At 40.3% G+C, this 27,955-nt stretch overlaps 2 protein-coding genes across 6 annotated transcripts in view; one reads left to right on the top strand and one right to left on the bottom strand.

The window, feature by feature from the left end:
- Positions 1–491: 491 nt before the first annotated feature.
- LOC144583817 (uncharacterized) lies at positions 492–2,110 on the bottom strand. Its single transcript, XM_078378670.1, has 2 exons — positions 1,013–2,110; positions 492–855 (listed from the first exon to the last, which is right to left on the bottom strand). Exons 1-2 carry the CDS (start codon positions 1,457–1,459, stop codon positions 706–708), a joined length of 597 nt encoding a protein of 198 aa, XP_078234796.1. The 5' UTR covers positions 1,460–2,110; the 3' UTR covers positions 492–705.
- A 1,712-nt stretch (positions 2,111–3,822) lies between these two features.
- The window catches only part of LOC110070940 (macrophage mannose receptor 1), a 45,125-nt gene continuing 20,992 nt past the window's right edge, over positions 3,823–27,955 (top strand). For all 5 annotated transcript variants that reach the window (XR_013537786.1, XR_012088259.2, XM_073003094.2 and 2 more), the window contains exons 1-18: positions 3,823–3,997; positions 6,298–6,705; positions 7,315–7,488; positions 10,517–10,681; positions 11,027–11,140; positions 12,293–12,436; positions 14,090–14,272; positions 14,743–14,900; positions 15,332–15,445; positions 16,087–16,202; positions 16,989–17,137; positions 17,248–17,447; positions 19,642–19,763; positions 20,955–21,033; positions 23,246–23,384; positions 23,793–23,828; positions 25,966–26,135; positions 26,694–26,761. Coding sequence is in view for 3 of the 5 variants with exons in the window: in XM_073003094.2 (XP_072859195.2) it covers positions 3,937–3,997; positions 6,298–6,705; positions 7,315–7,488; positions 10,517–10,681; positions 11,027–11,140; positions 12,293–12,436; positions 14,090–14,272; positions 14,743–14,900; positions 15,332–15,445; positions 16,087–16,202; positions 16,989–17,137; positions 17,248–17,447; positions 19,642–19,763; positions 20,955–21,033; positions 23,246–23,384; positions 23,793–23,828; positions 25,966–26,135; positions 26,694–26,761 (2,600 nt within the window). In the remaining 2 variants the exon portion in view is untranslated. The remainder of the gene's footprint in view (positions 3,998–6,297; positions 6,706–7,314; positions 7,489–10,516; positions 10,682–11,026; positions 11,141–12,292; positions 12,437–14,089; positions 14,273–14,742; positions 14,901–15,331; positions 15,446–16,086; positions 16,203–16,988; positions 17,138–17,247; positions 17,448–19,641; positions 19,764–20,954; positions 21,034–23,245; positions 23,385–23,792; positions 23,829–25,965; positions 26,136–26,693; positions 26,762–27,955) is intronic.

Raw genomic sequence — 27,955 nt, 5'->3', positions numbered from 1 at the left:
ACTGCTTACAGGTCTGTTTAGAAATTCACCGCCACGATCCGTCTGTATTTTGTCAGGTTTTCTTCCATCTTGTTTGAAAATGGCTTCAAAGGCTCTGGCCACTTCTTTGCCTGTTTTGCCTTTGAGCGCTTTTACCCAGCCGTACTTAGAAAGAATGTCTATACAGACCAGAATATACTTGCAACCCTTGTTGTGCCGAGCATATTGTTGCATATCAACCAAATCTGCCTGCCATTGATCATCTATTTTGGAAACCACGGTCTTATTTCTTTTAAAATGAATTCTAGCAGGCCTATGCAACGTATAGGCATCCTGGTCGGACAGCCATCGAGAAACATCTCCGAGTTTCAAGGTTTTCACCTGTTTTTTGGCCTCCCTAAAGAGAGGCTTCAGACCTCCAAAACTCCCCGCTGATGAGGGTGTATAATAGATATTGTGCAATAATTTCCCCCGTGCATCCAGCTCAGCCATTAGCACATATATGAGCAATGTATGGTACAATAAAGACTCTTTATTAAAAGACAGTATATTACAAGAATATTGTAAAGCATACATCTAAATCTCAGTGCTAGTAGAAATACAGGGCAGACATTTTAGCTTTTACAGAAGACATAGGTAGAAACACACGCAATACAGCAGAAGGTACAGGTAGAAGCACACACACACACACACAATACAGGATATATTTGCAGGTTATATAGTCATTCAGGAAGTATTCTCTCTTGAAGGGATGCAACCTGCCGCTTTCAGGGCCTTTCTGTGCGCCCAATATCCACAGTCACATTCAAGCCCCTCATCATCATCATCACCATCATGTTCAGGGCCCTCCTGAGTTTGAGCTTGAAACAAGCTCTCCTGTGATTGAAAATGAAACAAGGTTTTAGTCATTTTTAAAAGGCCCTTTACCGCCCCGCCCCCCACCCCAACCCTAGCATAAATCCTTAACTATGGCATTTAAAGCCCTTATAACGGAACCCTTAATAAGACTTTTTAAAAAGAAAATTGGTCTTACCAGGTTGACTTGGTTCTCTTTATCACTCTCAAAGCCTTCGTCTGGAGCCTCTGCCAACATTTGCTGCTCAGCACCATCGTCAATCTCCGCAAAACCCGGCGGCTTCTGTAAATCTCTTTTTATCCCTTGTTCGCCATCAACGCACTGAGGCTCAGCATCTTCATCATCACCCCACATCAGTGTGCAGTCCGGTTTTCTTGTGTTTTTCGGCTTCTGCTTAGGCTTTGCGGTAAATACAAATACGTCTTCTGCAGACTTGCATTTTTTTCTTAACTTTTCTGGATCTTTGGGAAGGCTAGCCTTTAGTCTTGTAGGAGTTCCTAATGGACACAACGGCATGGAAAATCCCACCGGCCCATAATAGTAGCCTTTGGGACGCAAACGCCTCCCGGGCTTTCCCGCAAGCTTTTGGCATGCCTCGGGAGCTTTGTTCTCCTTGTCAGCCATGTCTTTAAAGCCACAAGACCTTTGCAAAGAGCCGCAAGAGCGCGCAGAAGGGTCCCGAACCACGTTTATAGCTTCTCTGCAAATCCCCGGGACTTTCCCACCCTTGCAGGGCCTAGGGCATGCTGAGGCATGCCCTAGGGCCAACCTTTCTAGCCAAACCCCCTCCACCCGCTCCCCATTGGTCCACAGGGGCCGTGGGGGGACACAACCCCTCGGGGACCAATCCTCAGGCTACCCTAGGGTCACGGGGGACCCCAGACTCTAGGAAAAGACACCTATAGGCCCACGGTGATCCCCACAACCCCTGACGTCATGCAGGGCCTAAAGGCATGCTGGGGCATGCCCTAGGGCCGCCCTTTCTAGCCAAGCCCCTCCAACCGCTCCCCATTGGTCCATAGGGCCGTGGGGGTGGCACAACCCCTCGGGGACCAATCCTCAGGCCACCCTAGGGTCACGGGGGACCCCAGACTCTAGGAATACACTCCTATAGGCCCACGGTGACCCCCACAACCCCCGACGTCACCGCTCGACCAGCCCCTTCCGCCGGAAGGGGCCTGGGTCGAGCCTAGACGCCGGAAGTCCCTCCCCTTCCGCTGCTGGGGGTCCAAAAGGGGGCGTGGCACCTGTCAAATTTGAGTTTGAATAAAGCTACCATTACCCTACTACTATCCAGATGTAATTTTCTTGTGCAATGTTCTTCCTTTTAAAGGCTTACTTCCTGTTGAACAGGAAGTAAGCCTCCGTGGCTTAACATTTTTACTTGTTTTTACTTTTTTTTTCTTAAAGAGAGAGATTGGAAATACATATGTTTTTACATAGAACTGTACATTTCAACTACATTTTTAAAGGTTTAACAGAGAAGTGAAAATGTTCTACAAAGGAGTGGAAATGTGCTGCAAAGCACAAGAAAAGCAGGTCCCTCCAATTCTTATTTTCAGGGGACATTTGCAGAAGATTTAGTTGCTTAGGAAGCTTATAGTGCAGTGGTTAAACTGTTGCACTACAGCCAAAACTCTGCTCTTGTTCTAGGTCCAATCCCAGGTAGCGGGCTTAAGGTTCACTCAGCCTTCTATTCTTCCAATGTTGGTAAATTGAGTACCTTCTATTCTTCCAATGTTGGTAAATTGAGTTCATTGGTTACAGCAGCAGTCCCTGAGGAATTGGATCCAGTGCATCAGGAGACTGAAACGCCCCCGGATGTCCATCACTAATCCCTTTAGCAGCCGCTGAAGATTCCACCAGGAGTGGTAGTGGTTTTGGAGACCACACAGGTGTATGCCATTCCCTGTTTCCCTGCAACCTGAGGGAAAGGCAGAGCAATGTGTCCCTAATCTTGGCCATATGATGGCTTTTCTAGGTTGTTTTCATTAGGTCTGTTGCTCAGTAAAGACACCATAATGTGGGTTCTGTGGAAGTTTTGTGTGCAGCATGAATGGAAATCCCCAGTACCAAATCATGGAGTGCCTTTTGCTGCTCTAGCACTCTTTCATGGAGGCACAAAGTGGAGTTCCATTGAGTTGCCACATCCTGAATTAGGTGATGCAGTGGCAATCTTGATTTTACTTGCCTGTGTTGTGACAACCTGCTAACCTAGATCCCACACAAGATGAGGAAAACATGCGAGTCCCACCCAAATCTATTGTCACTTTCAACCCATGAAAGTGACTGTCTAAAGAGGGAAAAGCTGCCATATCCAGGCTGGCCCTCCATGTGACTTAAAACTCTAGTGTTCTGGATCATATGCGGAAGCTACACAGAAAAAGGTTACATCATTAATTGTAATTAATGGAAATTAATTTAATTGTTATTAATAATTAATATCTCCTCTTCCCTTGTAGCCTCTGTACATGATCGGGAACCTCAGGGTTCTAGCTCACAGGGAAGGCCAACCTGGATATGGCAGCCTTCCCCTTTTTAGACAATCACTTCCATGTTTTGCAAGTGACAATAGATATGGGTGGAACTAGCACCTCCTCATCATCATGTGTGGGCTCCACACACTTGACAAACACCTGAAGAAAGGCTTTAGTGTTTAGTATAAGAAGGGACAACTTGTATTGAACGCCATTGCCTGCCATGCAATGTTGGATTACAATTCCCATTAGCTCTACCTAGCACTGTGAATCGTGAGGTATCATGGGAACTGTGGTCTAATTAAATCTGCACAGCCACAGGTTGTTCACCTCTAGTTTACTAGTATTGTCATGGCTGTTAAGCTGCTGAATTCTACCAGGCTGAGGAGAACGAATTACTGATTCAAGTATTTCCTCTTAAAATATGTCCCTTCTACAGAAACTAACAACTAAGCAGTTCTTGCTACTTAGACTTCTACTTATTTCAATACATTTCTCAGTGTTGAACCAAGAAGTGAAAATGCTGATTCACTCATTTGTGAAGGAGTTCCTAAAACGCAGCTAATTCAAGATTCTTCTTTTCATATTTTCAAGGGGCATTTGTGGAAGAGTTGGTTGTCTCCAATGTCTGCCTTTTTGCTTCTAAATCTCACGCTTCTCATTCAGCCAGCTTTTCAGATACTAGGTAAGTTCTTCACTGTTAACATTAAGGCCATATATAGTGTCAACTGATTACTTTTCAATACTCTTTTGGAAATTAAGCTTGTACCTTAGATGCAGTGAACAAATAAAATTACCGTATTTTTCCATGTACATGACTATACTTTTGTCTAAAATCTTTAAACTAAAAATTGAGGGTCATCTTGTGCACGGAAGTAAGCTGAGGAGAGAACAAAAACAAGTGGAGGGGAAAGCAGGGATCAAAGCTATTCTGCAGCATTTCAATCCCGCCCCCCCTTTGCAAAGCCCCACTTAGATTTCTTAATTTTGGATTAGAAAAGTGGGGGAGTCTTATACACAGAAAAATACCGTATATATAATTTAATAATACCAACTGTGTGCCATCAAGTCAATTCGAACTTATGGTAAACTTTTTCTGGGTTATCTAGGTAGAGTACTCAGAAGTGGTTTACCATTCCCTTCTTCTGGGACACCCTGAGACTGCACAGCTTGCCCAAGGCCACACAAGTTGGGTTTTCTGGGATGCACAGTGGAGAATTGTTATAGGTAAAAACAATAAAAGTATAAAATAAAAGAACAAATAAATAAGAAAAAAACTGGTGGCATCTTAAAGACTAACTGTTATATTTTTATGTGAGCTTTCAACAACAAGATCACTTTGCCAAACATAATGTGGCACATATTTATATATGACATCAAAATACAGAGATCAAATACAGAGATCATGGCTGGTTAGTGAGAACATCAGTGGATGTTTAACACTGTGGTGAAAGTGTCTTTGATATCCAGGTATTCATTGAAGCTTGTACTATAAAGGGTCTAAAAACCACTCTCCTAAAATAACAATGGTAGAGTAACATGAATGTTAGTTAGACTGTTTTTTCACCAGACTCCACGGGCAGTTACCTCACTGAGTTATCCAACCAGCAAAAGTATTCATATATAGTACCTAACTTAATTTCAAATGCAACCTTCTTCATTGGTGCCAGCGATGCACTTATTCTTCAGTGAAAAGGGGGCTCTTTCTCAAATAAACTATAGAGGTGGCAAGATTTTTATAGTTATGCACATGTTAAGTTACATAGCTGTATTTCTGTACCAGTGTGATAATAAACTATTTTGGAAGCATACGTTGAGACCTAAACTAAAAGCAGTAGAGGTGATTTTACACTGCACCAGGGAACTAAAAGTGGAAAATTCAATCTCAGACCTCCTACATCAGAGCTGTTTTGGCCTCAGAGTTATTGTAGAAATAATACGTAAAAATAATCTTCCTTTGATTTTTTTTAAAAATTGATCCATTAAGTCGTTTATTTAAAATATTTTTATTTCACCTTTCTCTTTAAAAAGGACTCAAGGTGGCTTACACCATTTAGACAATGTTTAAAGCTAAAAACAGTAAGTATACCAATACTAGAAAGAGTCAAACACCATGTTACAACATGATAAACAAAAACATATTCAAAGATGTAAGGTACAACAATCGGTTTAACAACCTCACTCAGGGAACCAATCACTAAGGGAAAGCTTGCCTGAAGAGAAAGATGCTTGCCTGTTGGATGAAGGGGCAGATGGGGCCTGCCTGGCCTCTTGTGGGAGGGAGTTCCAAAGTCTGGGAGTAGACACAGAGAAGACCCTCTCCCCTGTCCTCATCAATTGCAGTTGTGACAGTGGTAGAACCAAGAGAAAGGCAACACCTGATGATCTTAAGGGTGATGCAGTCCTTGAGATAGCTTGGTAAAGGTTCCCCTTGACAATTTTTTGTCCAGTCGTGTTCAACTCTAGGGGGCAGTGCTCATCCCTGTTTCCAAGCCATAGAGCCAGCGTTTTGTCCGAAGACAATCTTCCGTGGTCACATGGCCAGTGCGACTTAGACACGGAACGCTGTTACCTTCCCACCGAAGTGGTCCCTATTTATCTACTCGCATTTGCATGCTTTCGAACCGCTAGGTTGGTGGGAGCTGGAACAAGCGACAGGCACTCACACCATCGCATGGATTTGATCTTACGACTGCTGGTCTTCTGACCCTGCAGCACAGGCTTCTGCGGTTTAACCTTCAGTGCCACCACGTCCCTTGAGATAGCTTGGACCCAAGCCATTTAATTTAGAACCAGCACTTTGAAATGTGCCCGGAAATAGAATTATAGAATTAACTAGGCAATTTCTTCATTCTACTTTTCAGAATTATTGAGAGTCAGATTATGGTGACTCCTAGGTGACATCCTACCAGTGACCACCATGTTGAAAGCTACTATGGAACAGAGATAAAATGTTACTTTTCTTTTTCCTTCTTTGTTTTACAGATAATGACAGTTTTCTGATATACAATAAAAACCTTGGACTTTGTCTACACCTTCAACAATCTCGCTCCCTCAGCCTGGAGAAATGTAATAAGGATAACGAGTGGCAAAATTTTAAGTGGGTTTCTGATTACCAAATATTGAATATGGCAGTGAAATTGTGCCTGGCAGTACCTTCAAAAGGAAACCAGGTGCCAGTCACTCTCTCTCCTTGTAATGAGACCAGTGGTCTTCAGAAATGGACGTGCAGAAATGAGACCCATCTGGCCCTTACAGAAGAAGAAGAAGATCTGTTTTTACATCCTGCTGATGATCAGAAGGGCAACGTAATAATATCGAAAGCGTCCTCCACAAAGAGTACTTGGAAAATCTATGGAACAAGTGATGGCTTGTGTTCAAAGGGATATGAAGGTAAATTTGGAGACTGAGATTGCTCTTTGTTTAGATCACTGGTTCTTAACCTTGGGTTACTCAGGAGTTTTGGACTGCAACTCCCAGAAGCCTTCACCACCAGCTGTCCTGACTGGGGTTTCTGGGAGTTGCAGTTCAAAAGCATCCAAGTAACAAAGGTTAAGAACCACTGGTTTAGATTACATCGTCTCTCAGCTTCAGCAGTGTTGAATTCCCTGCCTTTTCAGACTATGCTCAATCTCATGCTTCAGATCACGTTGGTAAAAAGCCCCAAACTTAATAGCAAGCAGGGGGCACTCCATTTGTATAGAAAACACAGTGTGTGGTATGAGAAATGTACATTTCCCCCCTCTCCATCTCAGTTCTGTCAAAAAATGCATTCTCAACATCTGCTGTTAGTCCTAACAGGGAAGTGTTTCAGAATCAAACACTAACAGCCTCACATATTAATTTGAAAGAGAGAGAACATATGTACAACAAACTACACAGGGCTCTGGATTAGGAGCTGTCTGTATCATTTCTCATTTATGCATATTTCATCTGTTCTCATGTCAGGCCTCTTCAGAGTTATTCCAGCCTAATCTACTGTTCATTTAATTTCCCCTTTAGCTCTTTTCACTATAGAAGGCAATTCCTTTGGAGCCCCCTGCGTATTCCCATTCAAGTATATGAATCAATGGCATGCCAAATGCATCAGTGATGATGACGAAAATGCACGACTCTGGTGTGGAACGACAGCCGATGTGAATAGAGATTCTTTAACTGGATATTGTCCAGTGAAAGGTAAATTGTTTGGAAAGTTTAAGTAAGTGCTTGATGCTTGGCTTTTCATATGCATTTCTAAAGTGGAGAACAACTTTTGCACCTTGTTCCTCTTGTCACATGGCTTCCCTTCCACAAATATAACACAATGTAGGACTCATGCTGAGATCTCATAACAGAGCTTATGAGAGTAACAACATAGATTGCGTTTATACTGCACAACTACAGCCATTTGATCACGGCTTGATCTTATGGGATCTTGGTATCTGTAGTGTGAGGAGGTACTTGGAATTTTCTGGACTAGTTGAGGTTACGTAGACTAGAACTCTCTGGAACAGAATTTAAGCATTTTACCAAACCACAGGCCCCATGATTCTGCATTATGGAGGCACTGCTATTAAAGTGACACAAAACCTTTACAACTGTGTAGTGTAGATACACCATGAGTCAGGTCATTCTGTAAGGGATGGCTTCCAGCCGTTAAGGGGTGTAGTAAAAGTGTAAGGTTGACAAGATTTCAGTGGTATAATATTTTGTGCAAATCACTCTTTAAAGGAATGACAATTCACTTTTTTGCTGGAGGAGTCTGGAGGAGCCAGGGACCACACAAAAGGCTGGAGGGCTATATGTGGCCCCAGTACCAATCTTTTCCCATCCTGTCTCTTAATGTTGTTACATGCTGGCAAGTCATCTGTAACATATGGTGACCCTATGAAAGAGCAAACTCCAAAATCTCGTGTCCTCAACTGTCCTGTTTAGCTCTATGGCTTTTTAAGGGATTCAGTTTGTCTTTCTCTTTTCCTGCTGCCTTCAACCTTTCCCAGCATTATTGTCTTAGCCAAAGAATCCTGCTTTTTCATGATGTGCCCAAAGTAAGAGAGCCGCAGTTTGAACATTTTTGCCTTCAGAGATAGTTCAGGCTTGATTTCATCTAAGACCCACTTATTTGTTTTTCTGGCAATCCAGGGTGTCTACAAAGCTGTACTCCAGTACCACATCTCAAACAATTTTTTTTTCCTGTCAGCTTTCTTCATTATTCAGCTTTCACGCCAAAACATAGTGATATAAAAAAATACTGGAAACATTTTATTTAGTGCTTAAAGCATTGAATCCCAATTAATAAGATCAAAAAAAAGTTTGCAAATAACTGCAGGCAACCAAATGTTAGCCTCTGTTTAGCTCTGGCTGTCATGGTAACCAACAACTCTGAGAGGAGAATGCAGACTGAGAGTTGAGATGGCCTTCTCTGAGGGAAAAAAATAAATGTGTTCAGTGACAAAATCTAGACATGGATAGTAATTATAAGGAAGCTTCTGTGATGTTTAGAGGTTTGTATGTTTTCTAGCGGGTATAAAAAAGTAGGGTGTGAGGTGTGAAAAGCATGGGGTGAGGTCAGCATATGACCCTGGATGCCTCCCCATTGCAAACTCATAAAGAAAGACAGAAAGACATCAAAAATAATGTTATTCCTTAAAGACTTCAGAAATGGTGGCTTTGCAATAAACCAAACTGTGTGCAACCCAGGCAAATGACTGCCCTGATTTCTGCTAAGCATTTCATCCCGCATACACAACACCTACAACTCATGTGACACAAGTGTTTCTAAGTCCAGGGCCACTGCCAGGGTTTATAGGGGTTGATGAAACAATGTGAGGATTTCAACAGAGGGAAACTTTGCTGGTAGAATCAGGCTAACAAACTGAAAGTTCACCTGCAGTGGTCTAAGCGTTCTTTACTTGTGTATTTCTAAGATGCCCACATGTGTTAACGAACAGCTTCCACTGGGGTGGGTGCATTAGTAGGTGCACATGGCTGCGGGCAAAAAAGCCTAGGCACTGGGCTTTCCCCAGGACATGGGAGCCTGGTGCTTCCTGCTCTAATTCAATATAATAATTAAACAATTCCCTTTGAATGATTGTTCCGTGGTGCATGTGGAGCTGCCTTCGGAAAGTTCAGGCGGTTCAAGGGAAGGCAGCTGGGCTCCTGACTGGAGGGAGAAGAGAGATTCCTTGTTCTATCAGCTTCACCATATGCTGCTTCTGGCTTATAAAAAAAAAGCACCACAATGATTTGGGTACAACCTCTCTCAAGGCCCATACCTTCCTGTATGAGCCTCCATCATTTGTAAGATCCCGAGGGAGGCCTATTCCTCAATCCAATTGCCCTCACAAGCATGCTTGGAGAGAACAGGTGAAGACCATTCTCTTCAGGCAGGCTTTCCCTCAGTCATTGGCTGCCTGTGTTGGGTTTTTGAATGGGTTGCTCTACCTTGTTGTTTTGAATGTGTTTTTTGGTATTGCCTTTGTATACTGTTTTTATTTATTTATTTATTTATTTATTTATTTATTTATTTATTTACTTACTTACTTACTTACTTATTTATTTACTTACTTACTTACTTACTTACTTATTTATTTATTTATTTATTATTTGCTGTGGATTGATCCTTTTTAGTATTTGTATATTTGCTGTTTATGGCTTTAAATATAGTCTTTTAATGATGTAACCAGCCTTGGCTCTTTTTTAAGGAGAAGGGAGAAGTAATTTTTTAATTGCCTCTCTTGGGTGGCTGTAGAGAGGCTGTGGGACATCTCTCCATGGGGCACCTTGCCCCCATCCTTATTTTCTTTACTCTAGGAGGCAAAAACCTTTCCTTTTAGTCAGGGTTTTAGTAAATAACTAGTTGCTATTTTATTTTACATTGTTTTAATATTTGCTTTTTAAATGTTTTGTAAGTCACTGTAAGTTGTGAATGTTTTGTAAGCTTTCACTGGGAGAAATACTGTATAGAGAAAGTAAGTAAGTGAACAAATGCTTTGATTGTGCAGGGTTCCTAATTCTGGAAAGCCTACATTTGTTAAGTTTCCACAAGCAGATCTCTATACCTGATGTATAAATATGAACAGCAGATTGTGTGAGTAGAAGACCAATAAATGAAAAATGTGCTGACTTTTTGTTTCTTGAGACTGATTTGTGCATTCTTTACAAAAGTGGTATCTAGAACCAAAAGTAGCTCACCGCTGGAGAGTAATGCTGTCAATTCTTGTAGATGATCATGATGAATTCTTCTGGATCAGAAACCAGTGGACAGGAGACCTTTACCAGATCAATTCCGATTCAGCTCTTACATGGTTCCAAGCAAGAAAAAGTTGTCAGCAACAAAATGCAGAATTATTAAGCATCAAAGAGCTGCATGAGCAAACATACCTGACAGGTACAACAGAATATAAATATACCTTTAAAGGAATCAGTTATGGGGACATTTTCTTCATTAATAAAGTTAGTTTCCATGGTAGGTAGAGATTACAAGGATGAAATATAAGGAAAATTAAACTGATCATTTGCTATGTCAGCATGGTGTGTGTGTTTGTGTGGAAACTTCATCTGATAAATTTCTCTTTCAAACAAGCCATACATTTCCAAAAGTCATACAAGAGGAAATATTGATAATTCTAATTACATCAGGCTGAGATTTTTGTTCAAGGTTTTTTTTAAAGCTTCATAACTGCAAAACTCTTACCTGGATAATACAGTCTAAATGGTTTCTTCTCCTCAACAGGATTAACAAGTAGAGTGGACACTGACTACTGGATTGGTCTTAACAGTTTAGATTTGGACAGTGGATGGGAATGGATTAGCAGACATCCGTTAAGATACTTAAACTGGTCACCAGGTGAGTGCACCCGACAATTTAGTGCTGAAAAGTGACACCACTTAATTAAATCAGAAATTCAAATTGTTTGAAGGAATGTAGTGATATTTACAGTAGAGTAGGGCCCATATATCCATTGGATACTGAAAACCCTGGATATAGCATGGTAAAAAGAAAAAAAAATCAAATGCATTATCAGAATTGCCTGTTAGAGGGCGTCAGAGACCAAGCTATGTGTCCTTCAATAGCAAGTATTCATAGCCCTGTTTCTTGCTCCCTCTAGTGGCTGGTTTTGGTAATATATGTAAAAATAGGTTTTCTTTTCATATTTTTAATATTTTCATATGTGGATAAGTAAATCGGTGGATATTGATTCCATGGATAAGGAGATCCTACTGCATTTGAAATCTCAGTGAATTCTATCTAGAGGTATTGGTTTTAAAGTAAGGCTTAAGACACCTTTAAGAAGAACACTTTTGTAATTGTTAAATGTAATTTAACTGATGCTTCTTATATTACTGTGATGTTTCACGTACCAAACATAATATGTTATAATATTATGAATATGAATATATGTGAATACACACAGAGACATGCACACACACATCTGCATTTATTCTGATTTCATCATGCATTGTTTAGGAGGTCTTCATGAGAAGAGAAGTGGTAACACAAATGCTGTTAGTAAATCACCACATAAGTAAATACAAATGCTTTTTAATAAGTGTGTGTGTGTGTGTGTGTGTGTGTGTGTGTGTGTTTGAATCTGCTCTTTCTTAGCTTGCAGTTCTTTCCATTTTTCAGAGGCATTATACTGTCTGTTCTTCAGTCACAGGGTTGCACCGGTGGAGAAATACACATTCACAATTTTGGTAGCCCCAGATACCAATTATCCAGTTCTTACATTAACATACATGATATACAGGTAAAATGTAACAGCCACGTAACATGTAATTCTGTCCACATAGTGACCAAGTTAGTTACACTAGCTGGGGATTTTCCACTGTCAGGTAGAGAGCTGCTCATCTACATACTAACCCCACCTGGTCCTGCTTCGCTAGGTGATACAGTTTCATCTTGAAACAGAACTGAAGAACAAGAAGAAAAAACAATCCTGGCTTATTTTATGTTGAAACATTAGCCAAACATGTCTTTCCATTTTGTTTTTTAAAGGTAGCCCATCTCTGGAAACAGCTAAAATCTGTGGATCAATGCAGTCTAAGAACGGCAGATGGAGGAATAATATGTGTGACCAGAAATTTGGGTACATTTGCAAAAAAGAAAACTCTTCACTAGATGAGCCTGTTATTCCCACAGGTTAGAGCGTTATATGAAAAAATGATATCCTGGAATGATGTTTACCAATATATAAACTTTGTATCACATTAAAAGAATATTGTTATATGTTTCATCCACTCACTTCCAGTTTAATGGTAATCCTATAATTGATGACTTTCAGAAGGTCTTATCATTGACAGCCCTGCTCAGGTCTTGCAAAGTCAAGGTGGAAATTTGCTTTATTGAGTCAATCCACATCATAAAAGCTTTCCCCAGCATTCTTGTCTTCTCCAGTGAAGCTTGTCTTCTCATGCTATATCTGAAATGTGGTAGCTTCACTTTAGTCATGTTGAGGAGAGTTCCAATATACAGAACTGACGTGTGTGTGTGTGTGTGTGTGTGTGTGTGTGTGTGTACACACATATATACATTTATATACATATACATATAAACATATATACATATATACATACATACACACACATGTATGTATATATACATATGTCAGTTCTGATATTATGAGCAGTATGCACAATTGAAGTAACTTTGGCAATACCTTGGGGGACGTGGTGGTGCAGTGGGCTAAACCGCAGAAGCCTGTGCTGCAGGGTCAGAAGACCAAGCAGTCGTAAGATCGAATCCACATGACGGAGTGAGCTCCCGTCACTTGTCCCAGCTCCTGCCTTTACCTTTACCTTGGCAATACCTGAGATATCTCGTCTGAGCATATCTTGCCAATGGCAGAACTACTTAAATAATTCCTTATAGTGCCTGCCAATATAGAACTCAACCCCTATCTCTCTCATGTCGCTTCAAGCTTTCATAAGCTTCCATGATCTGCATTTAAGACTGCAGTCCTGCAAAAACAGCGTACAGGGTGTATTTGTATTTGTATTTAGATAGATAGATAGGTAGGTAGGTAGGTAGGTAGGTAGGTAGGTAGGTAGGTAGGTAGGTAGGTAGGTAGGTAGGTAGATAGGTAGATAGATAGATAGATAGATAGATAGATAGATAGATAGATAGATAGATAGATAGATAGATAGATAGATAGATAGATAGATAGATAGATAGATAGATAGATAGATAGATAGATAGATAGATAAAAAGAACAGTCATCAGTTTGATTATGGTTATCCAGATGATACTGTATGTATGTATGTATGTATGTATGTATGTATGTATGTATGTATGTATGTATGTATGTATGTATGTATGTATGTATGTGTGTGTGTGTGTGTGTATGTGTGTATGTGTGTATGTGTGTATGTGTGTATGTGTGTATGCGCGTATGCGCGTATGCGTGTATGCGTGTATGCGTGTATGCATGTATGCATGTATGCATGTATACATTTATTTATATTCCTCCTTTCTCCAAATAAAGAGAGACAGGTGGCATACAACAATTAAAATACATATATTTAAAATGAAGGTGTTTATTTTAGAACTTGCCTGATCTGTAAATAATTAACTGTATTGCAAGACTTGTTATAATTTTCATGGCTCTTATTAGAGAAACGTGCCATGTAAACCTATCCTCTTTACTCAGATCTCATTGTCAGAATTGCCTTAGCTGAATTCTTTTAGAATTCCTGCTAAAATCTTGAATATGGTCAATTGCATGATTAGGTCACACTAGGGATTTTTAATATGTTTTAATGTTAGCTGTTTTAAAAGTTATTGTTCTCATTTCAGATGGCTTGAAGCCCATTAAATGTCCGGATGGCTGGGTTGCATATGCCCAGCACTGTTACCATCTCAGCAGAAACCCCAAGACATGGAAAGGTGCACTCTCAGCCTGTCGAAGGTTAGGTGGGGATTTAATTAGTATACACAACATTGAAGAATACAGCTTTGCCATTTCTCAGCTTGACTACAGTAAGTATATCCAGAAAGCTGCATGGACCTGAGATTAAAAAAACATCATGGGCTTATTTTTCTGATGTCCTTTTTGGTGGCAGAAGGCATAACAAGGGGAGGACACTTTCTGTCGTAATGTCAATAATTTCTAGCCAGAATGAGGCACAAGCAACTCAGACACTGAAGACAAAATGTGCTTTCAGAGCCGTTCAAATGTCCACCACTTTTAGATTATTTTCTTCATCATTGACATTTTTCTGCCTTAGAGCTATGCATGAACATGTATAATGAGTTATTTCTATGAATTTTTCCTACTTCCCAATGTGCATACCACAGAGCGATGTTCTGGAGGATCCCGTTCAACACTTGGAGCCTTCCGATACTAAGAGTTAGACCGCATGTTAAGGCAAATTGTATTTCCCGACCAATATACAGGCTCTTCTGAATTAAGTCTGGGGTCAAATAGCAACATGCCTTTGTCTTCATAGAAACAACAGATATCCTGTGGATAGGACTGAATGACCAGAAGAGCCCAATGTATTTTGAATGGAGTGATGGCAGTAGAGTGAGATTTACCAAGTGGCAGCGAGGAGAACCTACACACATCAATAATGTGCAAGAAGATTGTGTTGTCATGAATGGAGAGGTAAACAGAAGGAATCAGTGCTATGTCTACTAGAGATGTATTTCCCTTGTACCCTCTTTTATGAAAAAGGAGATTCCTCAGTTATGGATCAGTGCTCAGGTGGGAAAGGCTTCTGAGGAATCACATGAGATGCTGAATAATGTTCTCAGTCCTTCATGGTGAGACTTCAGTAGCATAGCCCTTTGCTACTTCCCATGGTTACAGAGAAATTTCTTTAATTATTGGTAGCAACCTGGCAATTTTGGCACACATCTTTATGGAGGATATAAATTTCAGGAAAGTGCAGGCTTAATAGACATTTTGTGAAACTGTCCAACTTGTGCAGAAAAAGAATGCTTTCCATTGGAATAAAAGGCATCAACATTTAAGAGACTTAATGTAATGAATTATTTTGCCTGAGATATAAGATTTCTTTACATTCCCATGTCTAGAATGGATATTGGGCCGATTATTCCTGTGAAGAGGAACTTGGTTACATTTGTAAAAGAGAACCTTTGGCATTTCTTCCGGAAGAAGCTGAAACAGTTGATCCAACATGCCAAAAAGTAAGTCTAGAGTGAAGCGTCTGGTAGTGAATGAACCAATGGCTTGGCACAGGTAATTCTTACATTAAAGCAGAGGCATCAACAGCTGTTTTGGAACTTGGGATGAGAAACACTGTTTTCTACTTCCCCCATGCTGGGGTAGGGCATGAGGATGTCTGTAAGAAAAAAAAGAGGACAATGATTCCCTCTAGTAAGAGAAGGTTTAGGCTTTCAAAAAGAAAGGAAGAGAAGTAATAAGCCTGGACGTGTTGCAGTTTATTAGTGTAACACTCACCAATAGATTGATACCCAATCCCACTGGTTCAGACTCTTAGAAACACTCAACATGGCCAGTAAATGATCCTCTTCATTGCACAAAGTCCTGCTTCATTCCCAAGATGTGAGGTCACAAACAAGCATCCTATCCTTCAAGTTATAGTGAGGGAGATTTGTGTTATGACTACATTGCTGCATAATCTGATGGAGAGCCTTGGAAGTCATCTGGCGATAAAAGAAATGTGGCATTTATTTCATCATGGGGTACATTTTAAGGCAACTTTCTCTTGAATTGTCATGATTGTTAAATGAATTAAATGAAACTGATATGTCACATGACATTAATATTGTAGTAACTGTGGCTGCCGGTTCTTTTGTATTGACAGGGCTGGAAAAGGCATGGTTTTTACTGTTATTTAATTGGGCAGACATCTGCAACATTTTCAGAAGCAAACACATTCTGCGAAGCCAACAAGGGATCTCTGACTTCTGTGGAGGACAGGTATCGGAAAGATCTTCCTGAAATCAAGAGGAAAAGAGCAAAAGATAAGAATTTAAAAATAATGATAGCTGCAATGGCTGAAATCCTTCAGTACGGCTCTGCCAGTGCCATGGAAAGGACATCAATACCAGCAGCAGACTTCTTTGGCTTCCTTTGTGATGGAGGTAGTGCATGTGGCTCATACAGTATGCAAAGGAATTAAGCATCATGCACCCCAAAATCGAAAAAGGAAGCCTTTTGGTGCTGAGAATGACACCATGCCCATTGTGCAAGCAGGGCTGCTCAACAGGATTTTAATCAGTGTATTTCTTTGAATGTCATAACATTGCCAATCCTCTACTTTACAAGGATTTAAATTCTTTGTCATTAATTTTCTGATGCTCCTTGGCTTTATAGACTTTCTAAAATAGATAAATGCTTTCTGGAATGACTTGAATCTGTAACAATAAGCTCCACATTTTATCTGTGTTCCACATGGGATTTGATGTGTAGTTGCTGGTATTATGCATTTGTTCTTGTTTTGTAGTTCTAACACAACTGTGATAGGTGTCAAGTCAATTTGTGTTGACTTATTATACACTGTGTATAGTGTGCTTTGGTTATTGACAGGTGACATGTAAACTTAGATATTGTCATTTATCACTGAGTTCCACTAGAACTACCAGGCCTTAAATGGTGACTAGATATGGATTATCTTGTGATAAGTCATCAATTGTTATCAGAAATTCTAAAATGTAAGGAAAAGTCCTCTCGTTTGAATGTTTTCTTGTCACTTTCTACCCATAGATATGAACAAGCCTACTTGACCAGTCTAGTTGGACTGCGTTCTGAAAAATATTTCTGGATTGGCCTATCAGATGTCGCAAAACCAGGGACTTTCAACTGGACTAATGGAGAAAAGGTCTTGTTCACCCACTGGAATACAGAAATGCCTGGTATGTATTCCCGGGGTTTGCCAGGAATAATATTTCATCGTGCAAAGGGTTCTATTGTATCTGTGCATGAAGGCAAATTCACTGTCACAAGTTGTCTTGTTTTCAAAAAGGACAACATTCTGGCTGTGTTGCCATGAGAACAGGAATTGCAGCTGGATTATGGGATGTTCTGAATTGTAAAGAGAAAGCAGCTTTCCTCTGCAGACACAGGGCAGAAGGTGTAATTCCTCCACCTGTTCTAACCACACCAACTCCACCCCCATGCCCCAGGGGATGGTCTGCAAGTACAACCAGACATGTGTGCTTCAAAGTAAGTACAAAGTATTTTGAATCAACATATTTCTAGATTTAAATAATGAAGCAAAAGGTGGAGAAATTAGAAATATACACAAACTACAAGACCTTGATTTAGAAGTGTGGCAGAGAAAATTTGGGATGGACCTGTTAGGAGGTTTTTTTTCATCGGACTGAGTAAAGATTCAGAAAAACCAAAGGTTCACGCACCCCACTGACTATGAAGAGAAATTTTAATGTGTTTTCTATTTGTAAATTTGATCAGTTTTGCATGTATAGTAGCCTTTTTGGTCGGCCAGATTTGAGACAAAGAGGTATGGAGAGTTCCACCTTCTACCAAAGCTGCCTCTTCATCAAGGTTGAAAGTTTCAGATAAATAAATGCAGGGATTTTTGCGCAAGAGCAGCTGCTGCCTTTTGAGTTTATTCCAAAAAAGGATGCGATTTTTTTTGCCATTTTTTTTTAAATTGTTCCCTACACAAAGTTTTCTCAGAGCTTCCGATTTCCAAAGGCAGGCAGCAGCATATAGCAGCCCTGAATGAGCAACATGTCAAATTTCAGAACAACAGATGCAATATTTTATGTAAAAGATATTTTTTTAGGAGGAGAGAGTACTTTTCTTCCCTTTCGTTTTCTTTCCTGAGCAATTTGAATGCAAATGCACAGAGGTGCCGCCAGCATGAAATCTTTAAAGTCCTTGGCCAAATGGCCAATTAATAGAAGTCGGAGACGTTGGTCACTCAGTTCCATTCTGTACCTCCTCCAAACTACCCATCTGGAGCATTTTCAGGGAAACAAAATCATGAGTAGAGATGGGCACAAACTGGTTCATCAAAGTGATAGCACAGGTGCTGCTGCTCCCCTCCCCCTCCTCCTCTGGCTCAACCAGCCCCTCGCCAGGCCCAGCGTAATAGCTTCCTGCACCTCTTCAACTGATCTTCCAGTTCCAGCAACAGCTCAATTTTTCTGTTTTCAGCTCTCTTGGCTGATCTCCCACTCAGAGAAAAGAGTGGGGCAGAGAAGTCTGTGCTCTTGCTTGTGACTGGGAGATTAGCTGAGGTGGTGGGAAAAGCAATCAAACTGGGCCTGGTGAGTGGTTGATCAGCTGAGGAGGTGCGGGAGGGGAGCAGCAGCACTTCTGCTGCCACCTTTACGAACTGGGACAAACTGGGACAAATCGGTTCATGTCCATCTCTAAGAGATTCCCCCTTTTATTTTCAGCCAGATTGTCTGTCTTCCTTCAGAAGTCTGAAGCCCTAACAAAGCTTTATGTGGTCAGCACATTCAGTTCTGGTCACTATGAGAGCAGGGCTACTTGCCTTGGAAAGCCCCAGCACCAGCTTTAAAAAGCGCAGTTTGATTGAGGATACACCCAAGTCCAGTTCACATTCAATGTAGAAATGTCTTTTGTATATCAGTGATACTATCAAGATATCTGAGTGTCTGCTGTTGTGGTTTTTAGTTTCATTCGTAGTCAGAGAAATAAACCACACAGGGCATGCATCAATATAAATTATTTGGCTACGATGCTGCACAATAACAGGAAACTGTTGTACATGTGATGTTTCCCCATGTGAGCTGAAATCTTGATATCCTCGTGTTCTGGCTCATGTGGAAAGCCTTCAATGACAGCCTGATCTCTGTTCTTCAGAGATGTCACTTTCATGTGTTCAAAGTGATAGCAGAGGTAACGCAAGTGTGTCTTCTTACATGTCAACTTGTCACTCTAAGCTAAATCCTGCCTAGGGCTGATGACTCAACCATAACTCCTTTAAAAATTATTATTCCATGATAGCTTTTCAAAGAAATATATGCAAGTATGCAATTTTTTTTTACTATAGTTCTTTGGCTTTAACATGGAACTGTTTCATGAATCTTTTTAACACTGCCTTGTATCCTTGATTTTTAGTGCAATTCTTTAAAACAGATGTAAGATTACTTTAATCTAATGTAGGAACCCTGAAGAAACTGACTTCATAGAGAAAATATGTTTCTGTTTCTTGGTATTTCTATACTATTTCAAAGTAATCGAAATGCTTTCCAGTGGCATCATTTTGTAAAAAATATACACATTTTTAGAGTTTGTTACAGAAAGGGTTGTGAGCTAAGAAGGAACAAAGAAGGAAATAAGTCCAACTCCAGAGCATGATATAATAAATAAGGTATATAGAGGGTAATATGTTTGATAAAACATGTTTTTATGTATTAAGGCATTTACTGAGGAAAAATACCAAAAGAAAACTTGGTTTGAAGCACGAGACTTCTGTAGAGAAATTGGAGGTGATCTGATATCTATCCATAGTCAAGAAGAGCAGACTTTTCTAGAAAAATGGTGAGTTTCACAAAATATTTTCTCTTTTACATTATCTCCAGATCATAAGCTGTTCTCATCCAAGGTGTAGATCTGGGATGGCCATACAGTATCTGAAAGATTTTGGAAGTGCACTTTTAGCTTCCAAAAAGATGTAAAACACAATTTTCTATTAAAATAATGACAAATGCCTTGCTTTAGAATAGAATCACTATTCCTGGAAAATCATTAGGCGTATCAAGGCTCCTGTTTTCCAACATTTTCCAGTTTGCAGAAGGGGGGGTGTCTGGAAATAGGTCCACTCTAGTTGGAATTAGCACTAGGACATAGCCAGCAAGCTTTTACATGCATATTATGTTACTCGGTCTCCTGAAAACTGTTTATGCCCAAAGAACCAGGTATTTAGCATGATGCCTGAAATTTCACCTCCACATTGCCAAGAATGTCCAGGAGCCTGTCCCTTTTAACATTCTAAATATCACAAGATGCACACTCCACTTCCATACCTTCTTATATCTGTGTTAGACATGGGGATGAATATAAAAACGAATCAGGGATATTCAACGAATATCCCTGATTCATCAGATATTTGTTGCTTTATATTCTTGGGGTCCAGAAACCCCAATTAATACAAAGCAATGAATATAACCCTTTTATATTCATCCCTGCGTCTATCCCTATCTGCTTATGTCCCTGGGAATCAGCTGTTTCTCAGGGGCATATGCAGAGAGGGGTTTTCTCTTTGGGCAGCTTCCTAAAGTTGCCCAAAGGAAATCCCACCCATTTGTTTAAAAAATGGGTGGATCACTTTGGTCACGTTCCCCTGTGTTTCTATACCCCTGCAACATACACAGGGAAAGCCTGACCAAAGGAATTCTTCCCGCTGTCTTTGCAAAGACAGCGGAAATCCCCACTTCCAAATTCCCCGCTTTCCGCTGCCTATGCCCTCACAGCATAGGAAGAGGGAAGGAATCAAAGCGAGATCAAAATAATTATCCAGCCCCACTGTCTTTGCAAACGACTGCTCCGCATAGTAAGGCTGTGAGGGCTGGGGCTTTTAAAATGACTTGACAAACTAATTTGTGGTTCATCAGGTCATTAGAGGGCAATTCGTGGGTTGTGGCTCGTCAGATGACCCACGAATCAAGAAGAAGCGCCATTTTAGGGCTTCATCCCCATCTCTAATCTATGTAACTGTATATTATATTTCAGGAAACTTCAAAAAGATTGCTGGATGGGCTTAAACGCTTTGGACCCCGGTGAAGGATTTCGTTGGAGTGATGGATCTCCTGTAAGTAATTTGTTAATGCTGTTTTGTTTTGTTTTTTTAAAAAAAACATTATTTTTACTAAACCAGCAATATGAATGTTGGCTTAGAAGATGGGGGCATGAAGTTGTCTGCTAGCATTATCCCCCCATACCATGGAATAAAGACAAGAGGCAATTATTATGGAATAAACATGGGCCACACTTTATGGGGCTGGTGGCAATGTGTAGCCTGCATAATCAAATTGTAAACCACTCAGAGAGAACAAGAGAGATTTAAGCACTATGGGGCTGTATACAAGCAGCACACTTTTTTTGTTGTTGTCATCACATTACCAAATGATATATGTGAAGATATGTATGTAAATCCTTCCTCCTCGTTTTTAATGTTTTGATTTTTAGCAGATTTAGTGACCAGAATTCTGTTTGCTTATGTTATTGTGGAACATTCCCCCATCCAACTACTGCAGGCCTATCTTCAGACACTTAATCTTGCAGTGACTGAAAAATTGGGCATACAGCCGGTTGCTTTGTCAATCACATGAAAGTGTAGGAAGGTGAAATTGCTGCGTGATTGCCCTTGACTGTTCTCCAACTGGATTCTGAAATGCAGTGTATTCTTATACAGTGCAATATATGTGTAGTATACATTGCAATTTACACACAAGTAAACCCCAATGAACTACTGGATTGCCTGGACCATGTGCCCTTTGTTGATTATTTGTTGGTTGGTTATTTATTATTTATCCACTATATAAATATCACCTTACTTCTACATATCTGAACATTTATCTCTCACATGCCGACCTAAACTAATTACTACGTTCAAGTCAAGTAGCCCAGCTACATCAGGGGTGTAGACCAAACATTCAACAACTGATTCAGTGGCTGAAATCCTATAGCTTAGTGTAGTAAGATGCAGCAGAGTAAGTTCACTGAATCATTGGGGATTTGACAAATCAACTCCTCTGTAAGTTCCACTGATTCAAATGAGCCTACCCTAGTTGTGCAGCCAGACTACGCCCTTTAGAATCAATGGAGTTAACTCACCAAATCCCCACTGATTCAATTGGCTTTGTTGTTATTGTTATGTGCCGTCAAATTGCCTCCAATTTATGGCTACCCTATGGATGAGTGATCTCCAAAATGCCCAGTCCTCAGTTCTTGTAAATTCAAGCCTTTGGGTGTTCTTTAGGGACTTGTTCCATCTCTTATTTTGTCTTCCTCTTTTCTGGTTGCCTTCAACTTTTCCCAGCATTATTGTATTTGCTAGAGAATCCTGCCTCTTCATGATGTGTCCAAAGTAAAAGAGCTTCAGTTTAAATATTTTTGCCTTCAGAAATACTTCAGGCTTGATTTGCTCTATGATTGGAGATGGGCGCAAACTAGAAAAATGATGAATCGGAGTGGTTAGTGGTTCATAGCTACCCAGAAACCTCTCCCAAACCCCAGGAAAAAATGAACTGGTTCATGATTTACTTTTTGGGGGTCTGTGCCTGCGGGGAAGGGAATCTAACATCCCCAGCTCCTGCCCCTGTTGCCTCCCTGCCTGTGCCTGCTGCCACTTTCTCTTCCTCCTCTGCTGCTTCCAGATATAGTGGCCAGCCCATGCACAGACAGACAGCCTGGCTCCCAGAAGTGACGCCAGGCTGTTGTATCTGAAGATGGCAGCAGCAGTGGAGGAGGAGGCAGGGGCAGGGGCAGGGGAAGAGCAGGCCAAAGAAAAATGAAGGGCTGGGTGAAAAAAAAAGTTCAATGCTTTGTTTGTTTTGGGCAAAATGGGAGCCACCAAACAAACTTTAAAGTCATAGATTGGTTCGTGCTCATCTTCCACTGCGACCTATTTGCTTGTCTTTCTGGCAGACCAGGATATCCACCAAGCTGTCCCTCCAGCACTGTATTTCAAATGAATCATATTTTTTTTCCTGTCAGCCTTTATTACTGTCTAGCTTTCAAGGTGCCTACTGTAGTGCATCTTACTATGCAAAACAACAGGATTTCAGCCAAGGAGTCTACTACAGCTTGGACTCATGACAACAAGACTTAGGTCACGTTGTTTACTTCCCCCAAAAAAGGGCTGTGGAAACAAGCACAAACAAACCATTATTTATAAGCCCTAGACTATTCATGATCTGTCTCTCTTCTGAATATCTTCAGATATATAAATAAATACTAATATATATTAGTACTGATGTTATTTTGAAGACAACGGTAAGAAAACTTTGTTCCTACTACAGGTGGACTTTGAAAATAAGAGGATTCGGAGGCCATCATCGATACATTACTATAAGTGCAGAGTACTGAGCATCATTTTTGCGCAATGGCCATATTATCCATGTAACTATTTGTTAAACTGGGTTTGCCAAATAAAACGCGGTAAGACACTGTTTCTATTGTAACAGGCTTATTAAGGAGAAGCAACAGGAATGTTGTTTGTTGCACTGTTATTAAACATGTTTTTTAAAATATCCCTATGTTAGCTTCTACCTATCTTTCAAAAAGAGAGAGTTTAAAAAGTGTTTAGTGCTCAATACTCAATCCAGGAGCTTAAATTTTTGGACTACGTCACATGCTTCCCTTGTGAGGTAAACAAGGAATCTGTAGATGGATATCATTGTGGATGCAGATGTATACTGACTCTTCTTTCATCTTATGTTATATTATTCCTTACATCATGTAAAAATATGGCACGCTTTAATTGGATTTTTATTATTTGTTGCTTGCAACATGCAACATAGATTGCATTTGGATATTTTGTTAATTAATATCTGATTGATTTTTCAGGTGTACCTTTAAAAGCAGAACCAAGTAACACTTTTGGTATGTTGATCATTTTCATGTGAAGAATGCTTTGAATATAATGTGCTGTGAATATAATGTTTTATTTAAGAACCTCCATGCTGGATCAGATCAAGGGCTTATCCGAATTTTAGTCCAACATTCTGTACGTGCTATAGCCAACCAGAAGCGGAAGCCTGCTAGAATAATAGGAGCACAACTGCACCCTCCACCTTGTGTTCCCCATCAGCTGAGATAAACAAACAAACAAACAAACAAACAAACACATACACACACATACATACATACATACATACATACCTACATACATACATACATACATACATACATACATACATACATACATACATACATACATACATACATACATACATACATACATACACCCCCCAAAAAAAGACCTAGCCTGAAAATAATCCCTAGTATGATTTTTCAGGTTACTTGTAATATAAGCCCTACCCCCAAAATAAGCCCCAGTTAAGTGAAACCCTGGCCTCCACCATTGTGCAGCAACCAGAATAAGATGACATGACTGCATTTGAACAAATGTAGATTATTGTAGATGAAAAAAATAAAACATTCCCTGAAAATAAACCCTAATGCATTTTTGGAGCACAAATTAATATAAGACCCTGTCTTATTTTCGGGGAAACACAGTAGGAGGAGGAGGAGAGCCACAGTTCACTTTTCCTCCTTTCTCCCAGATTGGCCCCGGGAGGGGGGTGCCTCTTAAAAGCAACACCACCACTACCCCCCCCAGCAACAGTGACAGAAGCAACTGCCTGGAGGTAAGGCAGCTGTGGCTCCTGCCTGTGTATGTATATGCCACTTAAGCAATATCTCACTTATAATTTCTTTAAAATAAAATATTAGAGCAGTGGGGACCCAGAAACAGGACAGAAAATGAATTGATTTATAGTGAGGTGGCACATGTAGCCTACGGAACTGGTACACACAGCAAGAAAGGTACTGATTGAACTGAGAGATAAACGAGCCCAATAATATACAGTGGTGCCTCGCTTAACGAGTGCACCGTTTAACGAAAAATCCGTATAGCGATCCCTTTTTGGGGATCGCTATACGGATCAGCCCCAATCGCCGCACTCGCTTTGCGACGATTGGGGCGTCCGGCGGCCATTTTGGAGCCGCCGAACAGCTGATCGGCGGCTCCAAAATGGCCGCCGCATGACCCGAAATGGCCCCTATCAGCGTTTTCGCGCCCTCCCCTTGCTTACGGAGGTCGCGAAAACGCTGCGGGGGGGCATTTCGGGTCATCCGCGGCCAAAATGGCCGCCGGACGCGAAAACATCGCTGGAGGGGTAAGTTTGCACACTTATTGGAACGCATTAAACTAAGTTTAATGCGTTCCAATAGGTTTTCCTTACCCGCACAGCGATGTTTTCGTATAGCGAAGGTTAATCCGGAACGGATTAACCTCGCTATACGGGGCACCACTGTATATACCACATGACTATACATACAAATATATTGATATTTTTAAAAAGGAGGGAAAAGATACAATTCAAATGGTCCAGAGAGAGAGAGAAATGTCTTACACCATGCAGAATTGTATGCGAATATTCCCGTGGAGGTCATTACTGCAGCACAGGGCATGCTGGGGACAGCACTCAGAGTCAGGCACTGGAAAAGCTCGGACTATCCCCGATTACGCCTCGCATAGGGCTTGCCTTTTCTATAGTAGTCACACACGGGATCTACATTTTCATTGTGCTGTTTACCACCATCCTGGTATCACTTTGTCAGTCACTGCCATCTCAGATTCCATTGGTAGTGCATATTTGAACTTGGAAGTTTTTTGGCATCACTTTGCACATCCTTACACTCAATCTCACTTGCCACTTCACAACCCATCTTCTCACCTTGGAACCTTTCAGACCTCATCAGATCAGTTTTGGCTTTCTCTGCTTTAAATAGTTTGAAATCATGAGCAAATATGGCCATGTTACTGCTCACTTTTAACTCCAGATAATTTATTAACAAATTAAGAAGCATCAGTCCAACACAGATCCCTCTAGGACTGTTCTGTTCATATCCTTCCATTGTGAGAACTAATCATTTAATCTGTTTATATTTCTGTTTCGTGTTCTTAACCAGTTTGTATTTAACAAGAGCATTTCTGTTTCTATTTACTTTGCAGAACAGTCTTATAAAATAATTGGAGATGGCTGGATTGCATATGGGAGCAATGAGTATTATTTCAGTAACATCACTATGCCTGCAGAAAGAGCCCAGAAATTTTGCAGGATGCATGGTGGAAGTCTTGCTGTCATTGAGAGTGAAAGTGAAAACATTTTTGTGTGGAAATATGTAAGAAATATCTGGAATATATACTTTCCCCATCTAGTACAACTGGGTTTAGAATGGATTCGATCTTATGACTGCTGGTCTTCCGACTCTGCAGCACAGAGGCTTCTGTGGTTTAACCCACAGTGCTGCCACGTCCCTTGAATATTTTAACTTAGTATATACTTATTTGTACTTGTTTTTCAATTATGTTATGAACTACCATTTCTGGACAAAGGTAAATTTGAGATGCAACTTTATTCACAGTTTTGGAAATAAATCTCATTGAACTCAGTGACTGTTGCTTTGAAAATACATAAATAGGACAGCACTGTTGTGTTTTAAAAACCACAAACACTGTTGTGTTTTAAAAACCACAATAATTCTTCCCAAGATCACAATCTTCTTTCTGTATGATCTGATTTGCAAATTCTGCTGTTCTTGTGGATTAACTGAATTAGTTTCATCTGGACGAAAGCGAATTTAATGTAAATTAATAATACTGTATTTAATTTTACTTAATATAAAGTTGTGTAATGTCTTGTAACACTTATTTCTTATTCTTCCTGTCTATTATTGCAGAATTTCTTTTATGGAATGCATAGTCCGCACTATATTGGTTTATTGTTGGGTCTTGACAGAAAGTTCAGGTAAGTGAACAAACTCTCTGGTTCTCTCCTATACACACATACTTTATGAAACAGATCTTGGCAGGAATCCAGTTGCATTAAAAGATCTGTTGCATTAATGGGAACATGGTGACTCATTATTAAATTCTAGTATTTCAGTGGGTCTATTGCAGTCAGAATTAACATCGGGATTTAGACCACTGTAATGTGAGATTTTCTACTCTCTATGGTGGCTTGTCCTGCAAGATGAGATCCTAGAGTTCCAACACCTCTGAAGAGTACCCGTAAATAGCAGAGCTTTCTCTGTTACACCTGTAAGCATCCCTCCCCCATGTAGGAAAGCAACGAAACTGGAAACAGAGAGTGTGGGGCCAAAATGTATGTATGTATGTATGTATGTATGTATGTATGTATGTATGTATGTATGTATGTATGTATGTATGTATGTATGTGTGTGTGTATGTGTGTGTGTGTGTGTGTGTGTGTGTGTGTGCGTGCGTGCGTGCGTGCGTGCGTGCGTGCGTGCGTGTGTGTGTGTGTATGTACAGTCGTGCCCCGCTTAACGATTACCTGTATAACGATGAATCCGCTTCACAACAATGTTTTTGCGATCGCAAAATGATGTTTTAATGGGGTTTTTTTGCTTTGCGACAATCGGTTCCCTGCTTCGGGAACTGATTCTTTGCATTATGACGACCAACACAGCTGATCGTCAGGTTTTCAAAATGGCCACCGGCTGCTCAAAATGGCTCCCCGCTGTTTTTAGGAGGCATTTTTTGCAAGACAGGCACCGAAAAATGGCCGCTGTATGGAGGATCTTCGCTGGACAATTAGGTATTTCGCCCATTGGAACGCATTAACTGGCGTTTCAATGGGTTTTTAAAATTTCGTTTGGCGACGTTTTCACTCTACAGTGATTTCGCTGGAACGAATTAATATTGTCAAGCGAGGCACCACTGTATGTATGTATGTATGTATGTATGTATGTATGTATGTATGTATGTATGTATGTATGTATGTATGTATGTATGTATGTATGTATGTATGTTTCTTTGTTTCTTTAAAATATCTGTATGTTGCCTTTCTCTTGAAGGATCCAAGGTGGCTTATAGTACTTAAAAGAAAGCTAGGAGCTAGATAATAAATTATTACAATTTTTTAAAAAGATTAAACAAATATATTAAAACTCAAATAGGCTGGCACATGCCTAAGAGG

The sequence above is a fragment of the Pogona vitticeps genome, chromosome 6 (assembly GCF_051106095.1).
Source record: "Pogona vitticeps strain Pit_001003342236 chromosome 6, PviZW2.1, whole genome shotgun sequence".
In the NCBI taxonomy this organism is placed as follows: domain Eukaryota; kingdom Metazoa; phylum Chordata; class Lepidosauria; order Squamata; family Agamidae; genus Pogona; species Pogona vitticeps.
The sequence above is the reverse complement of the archived record's forward strand: the minus strand, read 5'-3'. Positions and strand labels throughout refer to the sequence as shown.

What these genes read in the sequence shown, in the direction of transcription:
- LOC144583817 (XM_078378670.1), bottom strand. Translation starts at nt 1,459, where the DNA reads ATGGCTGACAAGGAGAACAAAGCTCCCGAGGCATGCCAAAAGCTTGCG. An exon ending in AAGAGAACCAAGTCAACCTG is followed by an intron (nt 856 to 1,012) that starts GTAAGACCAATT and finishes TTTCAATCACAG; the next exon opens with GAGAGCTTGTTTCAAGCTCA.